This window comes from Mytilus galloprovincialis, chromosome 3 (assembly GCF_965363235.1).
Source record: "Mytilus galloprovincialis chromosome 3, xbMytGall1.hap1.1, whole genome shotgun sequence".
NCBI lineage: Eukaryota > Metazoa > Mollusca > Bivalvia > Mytilida > Mytilidae > Mytilus > Mytilus galloprovincialis.
The window spans coordinates 29,287,109-29,308,473 of NC_134840.1; the positions used below are offsets into that span (position 1 = coordinate 29,287,109).

At 30.9% G+C, this 21,365-nt stretch overlaps 1 protein-coding gene across 16 annotated transcripts in view; it reads right to left on the reverse strand.

The window, feature by feature from the left end:
* Positions 1-21,365, reverse strand: part of LOC143067639 (uncharacterized) — a 47,027-nt gene that overhangs the window by 17,045 nt on the left and 8,617 nt on the right. For 6 of the 16 annotated variants that reach the window (XM_076241036.1, XM_076241044.1, XM_076241042.1 and 3 more), the window contains exons 2-6: positions 12,470-12,623; positions 11,774-11,824; positions 6,922-7,065; positions 5,463-5,574; positions 1,487-1,540 (exon numbers count right to left, since the gene is read on the reverse strand). In XM_076241036.1, the coding sequence (XP_076097151.1) occupies positions 1,487-1,540; positions 5,463-5,574; positions 6,922-7,065; positions 11,774-11,824; positions 12,470-12,623 (515 nt within the window). Of the gene's footprint in view, positions 1-1,486; positions 1,541-5,462; positions 5,575-6,921; positions 7,066-11,773; positions 11,825-12,469; positions 12,624-15,196; positions 15,352-18,201; positions 18,387-20,854; positions 20,948-21,031; positions 21,181-21,365 lie in introns of those variants that run through there. The other 10 variants (XM_076241038.1, XM_076241049.1, XM_076241048.1 and 7 more) reach the window with 6 other exon arrangements.

The window sequence follows — 21,365 nt, forward strand, 5'->3', positions numbered from 1 at the left end:
TTAGTTTAAACCAATTTTTACTTTCAAATATTATATTGCTATACAATAAAAGGGTTATTGCATGAATATTGGGGAATATTGTCCCTCGTAGAACATATATTGCACTCACAACCTTGTGCAATATTCAATTCTACTCGGGACAATATTATACAATTACTGTCTTTTGATGAGGTAAATATGTAGTTTTATTGACTTTTGAAAAACTGATATTCAGAGGCCAATGGTCGAAGTGAATATCAGTTTTTCAAAAGTCAATTAAACCACATATTTACTGTAACAAAAGACAGTAATTGTTTTATTCCATATTCCGAGAGAAATGAATGTAATGGCTGGCAATTATTTACCACAACCATCACCAAAACCAAATGTACATCAAATGTTTTTTTACCAAAATTATGCACGTAAAAACATGCGACGTTTTGTGCGGTGAATATGCTTATTTATTCAAAATCCCATTCATATAGAAAAACCTACTAACATTTTATCAATATGGAATAATCCTCAATATTCATGCAATAACCTTATATTACTAAGAGTAACATTAGTCAATATATGAATTTTTGTTTTTTTCCATCTAATTGTCAAAAAAAAACATCATGAAAGAAGATAATTAATGCTAAAAATATCAAAAGTTGATATATGTTTTCTATCTTCATATTATATAGGACATTGAAAAATAAAAACACAAATCAATATACTGGTAATACAATGCATACATAAGAAATTGATTTATTCTAAACCATTTCATAATACAAAAATACCAACAAGTCTGCTTTACATTAATATAATGCCTGTTAAGTAAAAAAATGTAAAAACTATTCCAGGTGCCTGATAAAAAAGACATCCATATATTTCCAGGAAATACCTTTCAGTTCAAATTTATGGAAAAAGATAATTATATTATTGAACATTAATTTTAAGTGCCAATCTGCCTAAGTATCAGGCTGTGGTAAAAACATGACAAACAAAAACCCACTCAACTTCACATTACTTTAAGTTCAGAATGTATAATGGTGCACTAATATAACATTCATTTCCTTTTCCTCTTCTAGTATTTCAAAATATAATTTGGTTGAAATAAATTCACTAGAAATTTAGGGAAGATAACTGCTTAATTTGCTATGATTCTAACCAAAAGTTATCTTGATATTTCTTGAATTACCAGACGTGCAGAATCAAAGACCTACTATCTCTAAGTTAGGATGGTATGGACAGTGGGCTTTTTCATCCATGTTTTAAAATTCTTCTAAATTGCTTGATTCTTACAAAGACTGGCACTTAAATGATGTAAAAAGTACACTTAATAAATCACATATTATATACAGTTTCATTTCCTTTTTACTTTCAAGGCCATGCTGTTAGAACACAGTTACACAACCATGCAGACCCATAATGCACAAATCACGTTTTTTAATCTGAGTTAAAACAGACATATACACTTTACATAATTAACACAAGAAGCTACTTAAAAACATAACAGAATTACCTTTTTTCTGTTAGAAATTGGACGGAAAAAACTTTCCTCAGATTTAACAGACATCTAAAAATGTGAATTTAAATTATCAATGCAACAACTTAAAAAATGTTTTTGTGTAAGTTTTCTTTTAACTTTATCATTTGAGGTATGAACACTTTTGTTTTGTATACATATAATATGTCTCGCCTACTTTTGCTGTTAATCACACACTCAACAAAAATGATGAAAAAAATCAATATAAATATTCCTCTCGATTCTATCTTTTGATTGTCCATGTTTGGTAAAATCAAGGATAGTTACTTTTGCTGTTAATCACACACTCAACAAAAATGATGAAAAAAATCAATATAAATATTCCTCTCGATTCTATCTTTTGATTGTCCATGTTTGGTAAAATCAAGGATAGTTTAAGAATTTTAAAAATGTTTTAAAATCTATAACTGCAGACTGTTTGTAATGTTAACTGGAAGAACCAGATGCTCCACAGGGCACAGCTTTATACGACCGCAGAGTTTGAACCCTGAACAGTTGGGGCAAGTATGGACACAACATTCAAGCTTGATGCAGCTCTGAATTTGGATTGTGATTAAATAGTTGACACAACATAGGTTTCTGACACAGAATGAATGTGGTCTGAGAACTTAAACTTAAAAACTAAACAATTTAAATTGGACATTTACCTATTATGGTCCAATATCCAAAATCTAAATACATGGTTAAGATTCAGCATATCAAAGAACCCCAAGAAATTCAATTTTTGATGAAATCAAATAAAGTTCAATTTTGGACCCTTTAGACCTCAATGTGGACCAATTTGATAACCAGGCCCAAATATCAAAAATCTAAATACATGGTTAGATTCAGCATATATCAAAGAACCCCATATATTCAATTTTTGTTGAAATCAAATAGTTTCATTTTGGACCCCGATTTGGACCAACTTGAAAACTGGGGGTTAAAATCAAAAATCTAAATACATGTTTAGATTCAGCATATCAAAGAACCCCAAGGATTCAATTTTTGTTGATATCAAACAAAATTTAATTTTGGACCCCGATTTGGACCAACTTGAAAACTGGGCCAATAATCAAAAATCTAAGTACATGTTTAGATTCAGCATATCAAAGAACCCCAAGAATTCAATTTTTGTTAAAATCAAACTTAGTTTATTTTTGGACCCTTTGGACCTTAATGTAGACCAATTTGAAAACGGGACCAAAAATTAAGAATCTACATACACAGTTAGATTCGGCATATCAAAAAACCCCAATTATTCAATTTTTGATGAATTCAAACAAAATTTAATTTTGGACCCTTTGGGCCCCTAATTCCGAAACTGTTGGGAACAAAACTCCCAAAATCAATCCCAACCTTTCTTAAGGGACGACATCAAAAGTTCAATGTAGGATAAAAAACTTAATTCACATAGTTTTTTCACTGACCCCAACACCCCCCCTCTTAACTTAATTTGGGAAAAATTGATTTACCAATAGGGATATATGTAAAAATCGATTTTAGATATACAAAACTTGCAGAATTTTAACCCCCCACCCCCAAACTATTTGATTTAAGTTTTTTATCCTACATCGATCTTTTGATGTCGTCCCTAAATGGTCATAAACCTTGTGTTTAAATTTCATAGATTTCTATTTACTTATACTAAAGTTATGGTGGGAAACAAAGAAAATGCTTATTGCGATCCTTTTTGGCCCCTAATTTCTAAACTGTTGGGACCAAAACTCCCAAAATCAATTCCAACCGTCCTTTTGTGGTCATAAACCTTGTGTTTAAATTTCATAGATTTCTATTTACTTAAACTAAAGTTATAGTGCGAAAACCAATGTGTCTTCGGACGACGACGACGTCAACGTCATACCAATATACGACCGCAAAATTTTTTTGCGGTCGTATAAAAATTAAGTCCATTTATAAGTAAAACACTGGAAAAATTATTTGTTTTTTTCCCAAAATTTACTTCTGGATACTAACTTAGGATTAGAAACATGCTTCTGTCCAAGTTTGGTACAAATCCAGTATAGTTTAAGAAAGTTATTAAAATTTCAAAAACCTTAACCACAGAGTGAATATTTGTGGATGCCGCTGCGGCCTGAATGTAGGATCACTATGTCTCGCTTTTTCGACTAAAGTCGAAGGTTCGACAAAAATTAAGGATTTCATTCTCTCTGTGAGCTGACTATTTTTTTTCAGAAGACATCTATTTTATCATATACAGGTATCAGAATACAAACATCTTCCTATACACAAGGTGAAGGGACGTGTTGCAAGAATAGTCACATTTTTCAGCTTGAAATTATGTGAATAGTTTGGGAAAACTATCAGAAATATGTGATAAAAGTCAACATTGTTCCAATTACTTGTATAGGAAAAGCCCTGTCGTTTATTCACAGCCTTAATTCTCGCCATAAGTAACCATTACATAAAGAATCTTAGCTTCAACTATTCCACTTTTCAACACATCTCACGAAATCCAACAAATATCAATGAATATGTAAAAAGGTTACATTTTTACCTACATAATATATGGAAAGATATACATTTTTCAAAGATCTAAATCATATGTATTGTAGATCATTGTAACCAGGGTTTCCGCTGGCGGTCGCCATTTTCGCAATTTGCGAAAAAATAATAATTGTGGCGATTAAAATTTGTCATTGGCGAAAGAATTTGGCGAAAGAAATATATATAACGATTTATTTTCAGTCATCTTGTTCATTTACTTTTTTCGGGTTTCTCAGACTTTACCCGATCAGACAATACTCGGAATTCACCTTGAACTCGTTAAGATTTTGTCAGAAAATCAATAATCAGCTGATTGCATTTATAGCTATCGACATCAAAGGACTAATTAATAAAGGTGTTGATTGTATTATATGAAATGATATGGTTAAATGTCGTCCGTCACATGTCACAAACAGGATTTTGCCACTTTGCGACGCACGTGTTGAAGCAAAATTTTGACGCTTCCTCTCGATCCTTCTTTTAATGATAGTCAAGAAAAGAAAACTGTTGTTATGACGAAAAATCTTCAAAAGTAAGAAAGGTCTCTGATTTAAAACTTTATCATTTAACTTTGATATAGATAATTGATTTGAGTGGGTACTTTAAAGTCGTTTCAGTGACACGCGTGTTTCAATGTTTCAAGCATAGTTTTACTTATTTACGATGGTCTAGAAAAGAAAACTGTCGTAATGAAGAAATCTATTCAAAAGGTTAGGTTAATTGGCATGAGAGTAACACTTCAATGTAACGACTACACCTTACACGAGGGATAAATTTCAAGTGGTAAAATGTTTTGTTTTGTTGTAAAAACCACTTCTTGTTTGGGGGAGGGGAGGGGGCGATGTCAAATTTTAAAAGAAAAATATATTTGTGTTACTTGGCGAAAAAAATATTAAAGTGGCGAAAAATATATTGTTTTGGCGAAAGAGGTGGCGAAAAAAATAATTGACCCAGGGGAAACCCTGATTGTAACAGAACCCTCTTTCACTTTTGCATTTTCAGTATCCAAATCTCATTCAGTCTGAATAAATTCTATTCAAAGAAGGAGCAAATAGAACATCTCCAGCAAGGAAGGGAAATAAACAATTGTCATCAATTTTGTACAAAACATACTTTCAAAATTGTAATAGAATTGTCCAAAGCCTTCAACATATCATTCTACTTATTCAATTTATATAAATATGTGAGAAATAAAATTATCTTCAGAAATGAAAAAGATCATGGTATAAATGTTTCCACAGGTTAATTGCTGAACCTGTCATATACAACTGCTGTGAAAAACTGGATAACTGTAATAACATGTCCAGTAATATCAAACAACTGCTCAAATGATATGTATTGCAGATGAGAATTCACTGAATGATTTTTTGGTTGAAAGATTAAGCTCTGTTTGTCAGACAAGAATAAAGTGGACATACTTTTTATCTGCCAATTAATAACCTGTGAATTACAGCTTTGTACATACCTCTCTCCTTTTGTCTTTTTCATGATACACACTACAATGATAACAACAATGACGATGACTGCAAGAACAGCTACAACAATCACACCAATTAACCAGGCAGGGAATCCTGCATCTGTAATGAGAGTTAGGAGCAAATGATCACATGGTTATTTCACAAACTAACATGTTGTCCTGTAAATGTCATTCAGGTAAACAACAAATATTCAGGAAGAGAAAATGTATGACTATAATACTACAAATTCAAATCCAATGCAATTGTGAGAGAATTGTTCTGAAAACATGTATTAATGATAATGAATAATAAGTTTAAAATCTTTGAATATAGATGAATCTGCAAATATTAATTCACTGAATGCTAACCTGAATCCATGAAAATATTAATCCATTTTATATATCCATTGAAAACCACAATAACTAAATTGTTCGATAACTTTGCAATATAGCTTGAGACAGATAGATTGAGAGGAAAGTATTATATACATTCTATATGGAGTTGATTACGTAGATAAACAAAGTACAAAAAATGTATTGCATAGACAATCGGAACACTCAGCATTTAAATAATTTCAAGTAATAACAATTATGGAGAAATAAAAGTAAACACAATTAAATTAATGCTGATAGTTAAAACAAACAGAATAAATATTTCTAGTTTTTATGATTCTACTAAAAACTTTTTAAAAACTAAATTGATGGACTGAAGATACATGATTTATCACTTAAAATGTCAGTTCAACATAGGCAGTTAATTTGTGTTTTCCTATGGCTAATTAGACATGAAATTTTGCCTCTAAGTGTTTTATATTTAGATTGGAAGTCATGCTCTGAGCAAAGTTTTATTCAAAGATAAAATTGTATGTTTCTCAATTTAGTATCCCCAACTGTTCAACTGTACATCATAAAGGAATTAACATAATACAAATTACAATTAAACTCTAAAGAGCTCTGTCTTATAGATTTCATATTAGAGATCCTTTCAGGAAATTGCTATTAAATGTTGGTGAAGAATTCATCAATTCTCTTCAATCTAAAGTAGATCTAAATGGAACAAACTTTGAAAACCAAAAATTGGACTTCCTAATCTCTTTTTTGGTTTAATCATAATATATAACTGCATTCAATGTGTATAGGTTAGTCATGCAAAGTATCTCAGATAGTTCTACCTAGACCAAATTAAAAGAAAAAAACAACAATAATTAGTAGATAAGTAAAAGCAAATCACAGGAGATTAAAATTTATGTAAGGAAAGATTTTGTGAAATTAGAAAAGCTTTCATAATATTCACCTGGTTAATTTCATCTGTCTCAAATAGCCAAAAAATTGTCAAATTTCAAAAAAGTCAAAATGGTTAATTTTTCTGATTTTACAAGTCATATTTCAACAATCTAAAAGACATATAAAAGAACCAGGTGAATCAATTAAGACCAACAGCCAAAATCTGATAACCTTTAGTTCTTACAAAATAATGATTGGGGAGATTTTGTCACATTGAAGACAGGACCAGCTAAAGTTGTATAGCTAGAAATGATTGCTGTGACTAGTTGAGGGTATTTCTGTGTGACAACTGGTACAATATTTTCAGTGGTAGTTCTGGTAGTCTTTTCTGTAACAAGAGGAAAACTTAAGTTTATATGAACATAACGTAACGGTACCCAAATTGCACCGAGTACCCAAATTGCACCTATTTAGCAAAACTAGCAGCGAAAATCTTACAAGATTTTCTAGAGACTAAACAATTTGTTTTTTTATGATTTGATACTAAGCACATCTTTCAACATAGGTAAAACTATTTAGATATGCACAAAACGTTCACAGTATCTATCAACAGATGAAGTATTTACTGAAAAAGTAAAATGTACTGAAACGTCGCCATGCGACGTCATCAAAACGTCATCTTTTTAAAATGAGCAAATACAATATGTTACAAGTATCCATTTAAAAAATAATGAAGAGTAAGCATGGACTAATATCCAATTGTTCAAAATATTATAAAGAAATTAAACAAAAGCTCTGTTATTAGACTTTTGACTATGTGAATTTAAGCATGGAAGCAATTTGGGTACTCCTCATTTCAGAATCATTGATGGTTTGGAGGTCAGTTTAGACCAATTTTTCTATGATTCCATATGGAATAAAAACCAAATTGGTGTACCTTTATAATAAAGAAGGATAGGGCTACAAAATAAACACAGAATGGACATTTTTGTTTTCATCATAAAAAAACGTAGATGAAAAAACTGTCAAAATAGGTGCAATTTGGGTACCGTCACGTTAGACACCTAGTGGTCAACACATTTCTTTGAGACAAGTGTTGCAAAACAAAACAAACAAAATTAAGTCATCACACCATCTGTTGATGTCACAGGGCAAATAATCCATTCTCTTTCCAAACCCATGGTAAAATATAAGAATAAAAATTCTTGTGTATAGTATACATTATATATTCTTCTTTTACTGCATTCAGACCTTTTTTTTTTATTGAATTTCATCTGGAATATCAAACCCAAAGAATTTGAAGCCAAGGCTGTATAAACAATTTTTTACTTGAAGAGCTTTATGACTCAACAGATTTTAAAAAGAAAAGGGTATGCGACACAAAAACTATTTGTGATGACTTCACATTCAAAGTTAAAAAATTATGCCCTAGACAATAAGGGGTTAAAGGGCAAAATATTGGTCACAGTGACCTGATTTTTGTATCTAACACACTATTTTCGCAATAATTATATTTATGGCATAGCAATATAATATTTCCCACAGAAATTAACCAAAAGTTAGCATGCAATAAATTCTAATATTGCACTAGTGCAATAAACTTCAAAATTCATGACGTCATCAATGACAAAATCTTAGATTAAACCAATTTTTACTTTCAAATATTATATTGCTATACAATAAAAGGGCTATTGCATGAATATTGGGGAATATTGTCCCTCATAGAACATATATAGCACTCGCAAGCTAGTGCAATATAAAATTCTGCTCAGGACAATATTCCCTAATATTCATGCAATAACCCTATAGTATCTGCATATCAAGTTTTGTAACATTGTAGCTAGTATGTTCTACCATACAACAGTTCTGCCCTGGAAACGAATCAGACAAAGTTTAACTTTCAAATTCATAGATAGTCATGGTCAGTCACCTTGTTTTGGTGGATACACACCACTTTCCCATGGTGCATCTGCATTACATGTTTAATCAACCTAAGTTCTATGGTACAACAGTTATGTCAGGGACACAAAGCAGTAAGAATATATTAACTAGTAGACAGAGACCAACAGACAGACACACAAGGTGATCCCTATAAAACCCCAAAACTTTGTTTGCAGCGAAATAATAACACTCTTTTAATGGGGCATTTCATATTCTTCTATTTGTACTTTGAATGATGTACTATGTTATTGTTTATCTTAAATGATTAAAAGAGGAGAGTTTTGGCATTTTACTGTAAACTTGTTTATTATTCAGATATATACCAGTGAGACGATTTAATAGCCAGAATACATTTAGCTGTTTAGAACTTGAGTGCATTCTGCAAAGAACACTGTTTTAATTTTTTTTATCTTAAATTAATAGGTTTGAACTGCAGAGGTAAACTGTGTTTCATTAAAATTTTAACACTGAAACATGTTAGATTTTAGGAATTAATCTTACTAGCAACCAGATTAACAGAACAATGTACCATTGGTAAAAGGACAATATTATACATAAGTTCAGTTCCTTTAGGGCAGTGATTCAGCTTAAAGAGCAGGGTTTTATGAAAAGCTTGGTGTTTAAGCAGTTGTTAGAGCCTCAATAATGATAATTAACTTTTGAGCCAGTATCCTTTAGTTAATCACTATGTACAATATATTTTCTGATATCTGTTCAGGTTTGAACCCGATGCTCCTTAGGGCCCAGCTTGATACTACCTCAGAGGTTGAACGCTAAACAGATGGGGCAAGTATGGACACAACATTCAAGCTTGATACAGCTCTGAATTTGGATTGTGATTTAATAGTTGAAACAGAATAGGTTTCTGACACAGAATGAATGTGGTCTTAGAACTTAAAAAATTCAAATTGGACATATACCTATTATGGGCCAATATCCAAAATCTAAATACATGGTTAGATTCAGCATATCAAAGAATTTTTGATGAAATCAAATAAAGTTAAATTTTGGACCCTTTGGAACTCAATGTGGACCAATTTGATAAAAGGGCCCAAATATCCAAAATCTAAATATATTGTTAGATTCAGCATATCAAAGAACCCCAAGAATTCAATTTTTGTTAAAATCAAACTTAAGTTTTATTTTGGACCCTTTGGACCTTAATATAGACCAATTTGAAAACAGGACCAAAATTAAGAATCTAAATACAAAGTTAGATTCACCATATCAAAGAACCCCAAGAATTCAATTTTTTATCAAATCAAATAAAAAAAAAAGTTAAATTTTGGACCCTTTTAGCCCCTAATTCCTAAACTGTTGGGACCAAAACTCCAAAAATTAATGTCAACCTTCCTTTTGTGGTCATAAACCTTGTGTTTAAATTTCATAGATTTTTGTTTACTTATACTAAATTTATTGTGTGAAACCCAAGAAAAATGCTTATTTGTGCCCCTTGTTGGCCCCTAATTCCTAAACTGTTGGGACCAACCCCCCAACCCCCCCCCAACAACAATCCCAACCTTCCTTTAGTGGTTATAAACCTTGTGTTAAAATTTTATTAATTTCTATTTACTTATACTAAAGTTATTATCCAGAAATCATCCGTGTTCGGAAGACTCTGACGACATCGCACACGATGTGATACCAATATACAACCAAATTTTTTAATTTTTGCGATCGTATAAAAACAGCTAGCTATAGGTGTTTCAGCAGTTGTAAGAGCATTAAAATTGCAAATGTACTATTAAACCTTATTTAAGTCACTTAAACTTGACCTCCATTTTATCATCAGACACAACATATTAAAATTTGAAAAACTTAGGTTGAACAGTTCATGAGTAAATGCATGGACACCATTTGGCAGCCAACTACCAGCTGTACCACAAATCAATAACCGATTTGTACTCTTCTGATAATGGTTTGTGTCAATTTAATTACAAATAAATCAGTTTTGTTTACACAAGTTACAGTAACAAAGAATGGATTTAAAATGTCAATAAACAAGATAAATCTTACTCTATTTTCAATAATTCATTATAAACTGACAATGAAAATTAATACATCCTCATAACAAATTATTATCATCTTCAGTTTCAAATTATCATTGTCTCCTCAAGTTACTCTTGTTATTCCCTTCTACAATAAAAGGAGTTATTATGTTTTTAATAGATATAGGAAGATGTGGTATGAGTGACAATGAGACAACTCTCCATCCACGTCACAATTTATAAAAGTAAACCATTATAGGTCAAGGTACAGTCTTCAACATGGAATTCAAACATTTAAAATATAATAAAGATGATTTCAGTATGTGAGATACGAAAGCCTGTCTTTAATTTTTGTGTTATTGGTATACCACAAAAATCAGGTTTAAAATGAAATTTGAATACTAGTATTTGGCTAATTTATTAGTTTGTGAGTATATTCAATACAAATATATTATAAATCGCGTGCACTTTATTCAGCTCTATATATATACAGAGCTGGATACAGTGCATGCGATTTGGTGTCACGATATCTCAGTAGCATGAGTTCAAATCCTGGCGAGGGAAGAACAAAACATTTGCAAAAGCAAATTTACAGATCAAACATTGTTGGGCTGATGTTTAGAAGAGTTGTATATATATATATATATGTATAATACAGACGAGTTGTATGTATATATATAATACAATTACATCATACATCATGTGATTTAAAGTAAGGTGAGTATAGGTCATACTGTTACCTCACTGTTACAGCGATAATAGGATGTTTTAATAGTACAATGTACAAAACTACTATTTATCAAAGTATCCAATGTTTGATAGATTTTCAATAGCAATAAAATCTGATTCAACACCAAAAGTCCAATGTAAAGTATTTAGTTCAATTATTTAATCTCTGGGGTATAGTTCTACAGCGTAATACATATATAATTAAAAGATTCATTACAAAGAAACTACAGTGTAACATAGGAAATCGACTCCAGCTTTAATCTTATTCAAATAACCCCTCCCACTCAGACTATGATTAAGTCCATTTATTCCAATGTAAAAGTACGTTTTCCTGTTTCAACTGATATAGAATGATTGATAATGAAATCAAAGGTGTTTTATATTGACAATTGATCCGTGTGTACCCAATAACTTATTTTGAAGGAGAGGCCTACTTACCAGAGGTAGTAATTGCGGCAGTGCTAACTGTGACTGTATGGAGACAACCTTCTGAAATACAATACCAAAGTGTCATGTATTTTAAAAATAAAGAAGGATTTACTCATTATAATGTAATAGTGTACAGACTGCCAGATTTGTTATCAAGTCCATTTTTAATAACTGAAATCTTAAAAGTCAAATGATACTTAAATTTTTAAAAAGAATTAATTTAAAGGAAGGGTATCAAACAATTTTCATGTTATAAACCACATGTAATATCAAAATGAAGACTTCTTCGATTTCCAGTCATAAATAGTTGGGAGAAATGGTGAACCGTTTTTATACATTCATCCCTCTTACATACCATGTAAGTCCTAAGTCAGAAGGCCAAATCAAAAATTGATGGCCTTGAAATTCTTCATCATTGTTGCTTTTCAATTACATGTACACATTAACATAAAACATAACTATGACTCATATGAAAAGTCTCTCATGGGATGCAGGCATTACTATAGATATTTTTGTAAATAACATGAAGTCCTTTGTGAAAAAAAAATGAAAAGACTTGTCTTTACTTTCAGACTTATTCATATCAATTCATTTGAACTGAAGGAAGAACTAAAGTTTGACAGACCAAAAAGGCTTAAAGCCCCTATAGATGTGGGACAGTAAAATTCATCTGAAGATGATTACAAAGAAAAAACAATTGCTTACCTGAAAAATTGGACCATACAGATTTTTGACTAGACAAGAATTGGCAGGTAGATATGATGTCATGACATTGATCCTGTGGCAAGAACTCTGGTGGTGGTATGGGAGGCGGTCCAACTAACTCTGTACAGCCATTACAAAAGTCTGTAGTCATCACCTGTAATACAAAACATCCATGTAGCTGCATCGGTTATTGTACAAGGAATATCTACTTTTCCGTTATCCAATAATTTGGATTCATTGATGTGAATGGTATGACTAAATCGTCAAATCTTTAAAATACAAATACACAACAACTAAAATTTACATATAGAACTGGTTCTCAGAAAGGCTGCAGACTTCATATAAATATGGTAATCAGTAAAAAATAGAATATATTCAATCATACAATGGAGAGTGCAAAGTGTTTAAAATACACTCTTTAAAAAACCCAATCCTGTTCTACATACCAAAACATAAGTAAATGTACAATAACAAACTGTTTTCAATTATAAGGAAAAGCTTGTTATCAATTAATTAATTCCATGCATGGTTAAATTAATCCATTTCTTGTAGAAAGCACTTTAATTTAACATTGACAGCTAGTAGTGTTAGAAGATTGATGAAAATATAATTCTATCAATACAGTCTATTATGATTAAATGATCACATCATTTTCTAACATTTTCACCATCTCTATCATATGTCAATAAACTTTGAAATACCATATCCCTTTTTTTAAATGTTATCTCAAATGGTCAGTTTTAGATTAAGAAAGCCATTATGTGCTGATCCTACACATTGACGACGTAATTCCCATAACTGTATATAGAGTGTACCACTTCAGATGCAGGGGCAGATCCAGCCATTTTAAAAAGGGGGGTTCCTAACCCAGTACAAAGGGGGGGGTCCAACTACATGTCTCCATTCAAATGCATTGATCGTCCAAAAAAGGGGGGTTCCATCCTGGAAAATTATTCTGTTAAAAAGTGATCAAACTATACTCAATAACCTTTTACCTAGGTATTATGCTGTAATAACATTAATATTTCAATCACCAGTATGATTTTGAACATTTCAATCATCTTAATATATACATAATGTATAAACTTGTGATCATACCTATTTCTTCCTCAGATGTTTATCTAAACAAAATCTAGACATAAAGTAAACAAACAGCTGTCAGCAGCTGGATGTTACAAAAAACTTTATTCTTAAAGAAAGTAGTTTTTTAACCTCTCTATGCTGCTATGATTCCTAGTCTGGAATATGGTTTATAATCCAGAGGATTGTCAACTTCCTTCAAATCTCTATTCTTTGACCTATTTGAGATTTAAATGTCAAACTCATAAAGAATAAAATTCTCTGCAGGGTACAGCTTGATATGACCACAGATGTATAACCCTGAACAGTTGAGACTCAAAGTATGGACACAACATTCAAGCTGATTGATAGCTTTGAATTTGGATTGTGATTAAATATTTGACACAGCATAAGTTTCTGACATAAAATGAATATGGTCTAAGAACTTGAAAATTTGAAAATTAACATTTACTAATTATGGTTCAATTTCTAAAATCTAAATACATATTGTTAGATTAAGCATATCAAAGAACCTCATAAATCAAATTAACTTTTGAAAACAGGGCCCACACTTAAAAAATCAAAATACATGATTTGATTTAGTACGTATTATACTATATCAAAGAACCCCAATAATTCAATTTATTCTGAGACAAAAACTAAACCTTTTTTTTACGGTCATCTGATCATGAAGATTTGAAAGACTTGTTTTGTTACTTTTTCTCACATAAATTTGCACCTGAAAACATGGACTTAATATTAGGGGCTTGTTCATGAACTCAATTTATGATACTCTTTTGAAAATCTTCAATGAAATTGGACAAATTCAATTGTTGATAGTCAGAACATTTATGCATAGAGTTTATGAAATGTGTCTTAAAGTTATTTTGACATTAGTTTATGACATGTATGAGGTATAAATAATGTCTCAGTTAAATTGATTTTGAGCTTCAGTGGTTTTTTTTTATTTAGGTACCCTTTAATACTGTAATATGAAATAACATTACAACTGGTATAACAAAATTTATTTGCACAACATTCCCCTAATATGCTACCAACAATTTGGAAAATTTACAACAATCATTTTTTTAAGATTGAAATTATATGAAAATAATCTCTAGAAAAAATTCTGTTTGGGTTAAATCATTAAATCAAAATATTAATGCATTGTAAATACTTATATATATATGATGCCCTTTATGGGTTCTTGATTAGATTAATAAAATTCTTTATAACCAGTGTGCTATTAAGGTTTTCAGTATATCTCACACAATAAATTGAATATATAATCAATTTATTTTAGCATGGCTTGTGTTTACATTAATATCAGCAAAATTATCAAATTGTGTGGAAAATTGTTGCGATTTTCTAATTTCGTCAAATCAAAACAACATCAGACAAAACATAAATGTAAATATTTAATAACTGAGAATGAAAAATAATACAATCCTTTGACAAATATTTGAAAGTTTGTCAATTTTAAGTTATTCAAAACAACTCAAACAAATCTATACATATATATATATAAAGTTCCGTCAGAGAAGGGTAAGGCAAAGGGGGGTAGGTAATTCATACTAAAGTATCAATGAAAGTAGCATGAACTTACCCATGGCAAACCTTCCAAAGCATGAACTTACCCATGGCAAACCTTCCAAAGCATGAACTTACCCATGGCAAACCTTCCAAAGTTGGGTTAGTTTTTATCATACATTTCTTAAATTATCAAATTTCCAGAATTCAAAATGATTTCAGATTCAAACAATTCCTTGTTTTAAGCAGTTATATTACTAAAATATAGCAACTTTCACTTTACAATATATACAATAGTCAACTGAAACACTTCAGAAACTTATTCCATGTCTTATTTTATATACATGATACAGTACTGTTCAAAAATATCGATTCGATAACTTTTTTCTCCGATTTCCGTGTTTCTCGGAATCACACCGAGTACCGCGGATTTCACTCCTAAAATCCTCCAAAGATTCTCTCCCAACACCGCGTGGCTGTTAATTGGTTTATTGCTCATCGGATGTACTTCAAATTAACGACGCGTGACAACATAATTGGATTACCCAGATAATTTACCTTTGAACATTTAATCGATCTTGGTTGCACAGGTGTGCTTTAAAATCACGGTATTATAAATTGAACAAATGTTTTCCTTTCTTTGACAGATAAAGATGTGACAATATCATTTAGAATAAGATAATTATTATCTTTTATATTTGTGTCTTATGCCGTTATCTTTAAAATAGAACGTACATACGAAAAAGTATGAAGAAAATTGTTATTTTGTGTTTCTATTACAGTCCGGTCAGGTCATACATTGTGTTCTTTCAGCAAGGACGATTTTGCCACAATTAGTTTCTTTTATAACTTATTCAATAAGCAATATCAGCGCATTAATTGTTCATTATTAAAAATTCAACTGGCTAATAAAATCATGGTTTTTTTTCGGTAACCCGATTCATCGGATCATCAAGTAAACTTAATTTATTGAGCAATGTAAAATATGATGTTTCACCACCTCGGTACATTTATACAGACTTGCATAATTCAAATTACGAACAGAAACTGTTAAATGACAACTCTGTTGACAAAGGAAATAATTTCAAGTGATATTGATAGTGCTCGTCATTTTCGCATTTTACGGAACGGTTTTCAAATTGACGAAAGTATTTATATCAATTTCGTCATTTGAATTTGGAAAGTGAAAAATATTTTCACATTAATTATATTATAAATGTACTATAATTCTACCGGTGTTTGACAAGTTTATGACGCTCAATCATTTTACGTTTACAAAAGATGTTAAAAGTTGTGATGATAAGTAATCCGCTTATCGCTATCCGATAGGTCACTAATCCTTTAATTATTAATAAAATTTATCAAACCTCATAATTGCCCATCATAATATTCTATTCCAGTTAAATCAGTCTTCATTTTATTTTCAAAATTTCCCAACCGCCTACAATTGGCATTTCTTTATCGTATTATCATGATTATTGTCATTTGAATACAATCAGTCACCCCGGACAATTTCCATCATAATTTCAATTAGTACATCACCAACTGTAAATCTATATTATTGACCATGGACATATAACTAATGTACTTTCTTTTTTGAAAGATAAAACATTAAAATTCAAATAGTTAAAAATGTGTTCACGTTTATTCGGATAAGAATTATATTTTCCCGATAAATCAATTGTAAAAGGACCTTCTGGAGCCTCAATACGATTGCACAAAAATGTCGTTCTGCAACTTTAGAAACCTTGAATAGACTTTCCCACGGTCGGCCAGAAAGGTCACCTGAGTTTACTAGTACGCGATATTTTTTCCCGCCCTTTAAAAAACTCGTGCTGTGGATAACATTGATGTTAACTATTTTTAGCATTTAACATTGTTAAGTAAGTCAAGTTCAAGTTCAACCCAAACTGTTGATAACTGAGATGTGTATCGTGGAATTGTCTTCGCACGGCAAATAATTGTTTTTAAAATCTTTTGTTGAAAATACACAAATTTACATTCATTGTGCGAAAGTTAATATTAAACAAAGACGAATTAATGCAGCTGGAAGTATTCCTGTTGTAACGGAAATGTATTATTATTCTGCTGTACTGCCAACAAATCGTAAAACGAAAATGCCGTAATTGTTAAGCATAACGAATGGTGAATAATATTTTCCTTTTTACTTGAATATACAAAACTTTCAAACACGTAATTTTATTTAACTGCTCAGATTAATTTAGCGAAAGTTTCCGGTTATTTTTACACAAGTATGCTCATTTCGTAAATAAAATATTAATTTACTGGTGAAGACATCGAGGTCAAAATTAAGTAGTTTTCATTTTTTATAAAACTTAAATACAATTGAAAGAATTAACAACAACATTTTGCTTTTAAATCTTTTATTCATTCCAGCAATTAGATAATCGTAAAAAGAAAATGCCGTAGATTTACACAATTAATACGGGGCAATCATTTTGTCTAATGAATGGTGAATAAATTTTCCTTTTTACTTGCATATAAAAACTTTTAGACTTATAATTTTTAAATAAAGACTTTAACTTTGAGTAGAATATTTTGTTTTTCACCTATTCCGCTATATTTTATAATCGTTTTTTTTTTTAAAGCAAGTACATTAAGGTTAAGATATTTTTAGATGGGCTAACAAAAAATACGAAAATATTTTGACTTTAGTTTTTATTACCACAAATGAAATTTAATTAGTATAAAAGATATTTAAAATTATACACCTGTTTGACACTTAAACTGGTACAGTAGACCGGAAATATAACTCTTTATTACTTCAACCTTTACCTGTCAGGTAATCCAATTACCCATTCAGTCTTGTGCCGGTATAGATCAAAGTAGGATAAGGGCAATTAATTCCTCGGTGTAGAGAGTGAGCTCGTTATCACAATAAACATTTACCTGATTTTGGGAGAGATTACTCCCAAATTCCTCCCAACATTTTGGGAGGAATATCGGAGTTTGTCGGAGTGGCTCCGACATTTTCCTCGGTGTAGGGTGTGGGAGAGTTGGTACTCTTGAACTGTACTGTATAAGAAACTCTATCCCTTTCAATGAAAGATGTGCAAACAGTTCAACCAGCGTCAGACCTCGCTGTGTTCAAATGTAAATGATTCTAAACGAAAAGTACTCACTTTATTATATCAATGCAAATCCACTACTTATATATAATACTAGTATATTTTAATGATTTTCAGATACGTTTGTCCATTTCAACTTCCTGCCTTAAATTAATCTGTATTCACTATAGCAGATTAAAAAGATATGTATCATTTAATCCAGAACTATCAACACAGCATCAGTTCACCATATGTCAAATTAGACAAATTAATCCTTTACTTATATTTGAACTAACATGAGCCTACATCTTCCTAAATCTTGTGGTTTAAACGTGAAGTTAAAAAAGAGAATGTAATTATATAAACATGATAGAGGAGAGGTAAGCATGGTAAGTCTTACAAGAGTCATTTGTCACGACACTCAAGTATTTTCAAAAAAAACATTGGAATAAATATAATGAGTGCTCCCTTTACACATGTGTCACAGAATATAAGTTCCTTCATAAGTTCCAAAAGGAAAAATTATTCTGGAATATTATTTCCACAGGAATAAATATTACAGTAAATGATCCTAATGAATAAATAGTATAGAATATTTGTTCCAACAGGAATAGGTATTATGACTTTGTTCATAACAAAGTTTCCAGACAGTGGAACTTCTGTTAGTCGGAACAAATATACGTTGACAATACAAATAAATTTTAAAAAACTTTTTTTTTAAATTTAAGTTCAATTGTCACCTAAATATCAATATATCTATTCAAATCTTCTCCAACCTACAAACATTTTTTCATATCAAATATGTCATGTACATGTATGTAGTCTGTTATCTATTTCTTGCATAATTAAAGAAAAAAATTCTGTATCACATTGCACATGACACAAAAAAACAATTATTTGATTGGCTTACCGAGCATCATGAAACAATACTGTATTTATTTATTTTAATTTGAAGTCATTTTGATACATTTATTACCAGTAGACTTCAACAATAAAACATGGACTTTTCTAGAGTTAACATCCACCCATAAAAGGAAGATATAGGTTTAACAACTTATGAGAATTAAATATTGATATCTACTGTGGAATTATCTATTTTCATTGGTACCAATAATAATTAACGTGGATAAAGGAAAACTTTCATGTTTAAGGATATCTATTTTCATGGTTTTGCCAAAGTCTGCATAAAAGCCTATAGAAAATGTGTGATTCATTGAACATTTAATTTCGGTGTTCACCTGTACCCAGCCAGGAAATCCACCAAAATTGGTATCCAACAAATAATAATGAATCCACATTAATTTAAATGATAATAATAAACCTGCAGAAGGCTGGTTAATTATTATACTAAAATAAAAATAAAAAGTTAATAATAATTCCAACTCTCATTATCATGACTATTTATGGAACCTATAACAATTCACATAAATAACACGAATAAGTTGTTAGTTTTCTGAATACTAAGTTTCATTACATTGGTTGCAATGAATAACATACATGACATAGATCTCCCAGTGAAAAAAAATCTGATAATTTCACATGTGAAATAAACAAATGTTTGCACCTGTCCTAAGTCAGGAATCTGATGTACAGTAGTTGTCGTTTATTTATGTAATTTATACGTGTTTCTCGTTTCTTGTTTTTTTTAATTTTATATAGATTAGACCGTTGGTTTTCCCGTTTGAATGGTTTTACACTAGTAATTTTGGGGCCCTTTATAGCTTGTTGTTGGGTGTGAGCCAAGGCTCTGTGTTGATGGCCGTACATTGACCTTTAATGGTTTACTTTTTTTAAATTGTTATTTGGATGGAGAGTTGTCTCATTGGCACTCACACCACATCTTCCTACAAAATGTATCTATGGTTATTTAACTCCTCTGAAGTCAAATCAGAGTTCACAATTTAACATCATATGAAACGAGTTTCTGGTGTTTATGACGTAAGTCCTCTGTGCAAGTTTTGACATACATGACTAACTACTAATTCATTATATTATAGACAACATACATTTCATGTGACGATTAACACAGTCTTCACACTGAACTGCTAAATCTACAGGCCCGCAGCTCAATTTTTGAAAATTTTTAGTTAGATTCTGTTGGCCTGTAGATCTGATTTATACAGGCCGAGAGCAATTTTACCAGCCTGGGCTGCCACTCGTGGTGAAGACTGTTAACAGATCGAATGCATTGGCTGATGATTAACAATTAAGTTTAGGTGATGAAATTTAATATAACCTAGCCTTACTAAAAAACAATTAACCCCAAAATCATGACAATGAACAATAGATAGACGTCAACACAACAAAAGGTGAGTCTTCTGCATTGCTAGTGATAAATACATGTAAAGGCCCATAAAAGTTTGTTTTTTTTATCTCACTGATCATCCTGAAATACACATTACACAATGTATTTAACTTATAGATATCAAGTACTTGCTAGGACTACTTCAAGGGGGTATGGTATTTTTCTGTCAGAATCAGAATTTTTTGGGGGAAATTTTCGACGTTATCAATCAAATTATTTTTTTTCAAAATTTAATACTTTAAGGTATTGGGGGAAAGAGCATTCAGAACAATTTTTTCATCAAATTGAGGATCAGAACTTTTTTTTAAGAAAAATCATACCCCCCCTTTTTTTTTTAAAGTTTTATAAATGGTCGTAACGTAATCTTTCCCGACTTCACAGATTGTCTGTACTTTTATGTTTTGTCCATTTCATTTGTTATACCTAACATCAGACATTACAAAGAACATTATCAAAATGGTCGATTAATAATGAATTAAAAAGGATTGTCGTGAATAAATTTCGAAGGTCCGCATCGCCATCGAGCCAAAATTATCCTGAAACTGAATAATTGACAGCTATCTAAAACTGAATCAAGACACTTATTGAGCCTAATCTTACCGTATCCGATTTAACTGGGTCTGATATCTATTAATCCCAAGTTTTAAATGTACTATTTGTTTTGCATTTTTTCGTTTCATTTACAAACAAAAACAAAAAAATAAATTTGAACATTGGTACCGGAAGTTGATGAAGCTGATTATTTATGGAACTTGTCTGGACCTGATATGATATAACCCGTCGGAAATTGGAAGATTTTTTTTTCTAAACATTCATCGATCTTCGTCAACTAAAAAAACAAATCCTTCAGGGGCGGATTCGGCCAGTTGAAAAGGGGGTCCCAACCCAGGATAAAGGGTGTTCCAACTATACGTCCCTATTCACATACATTGAT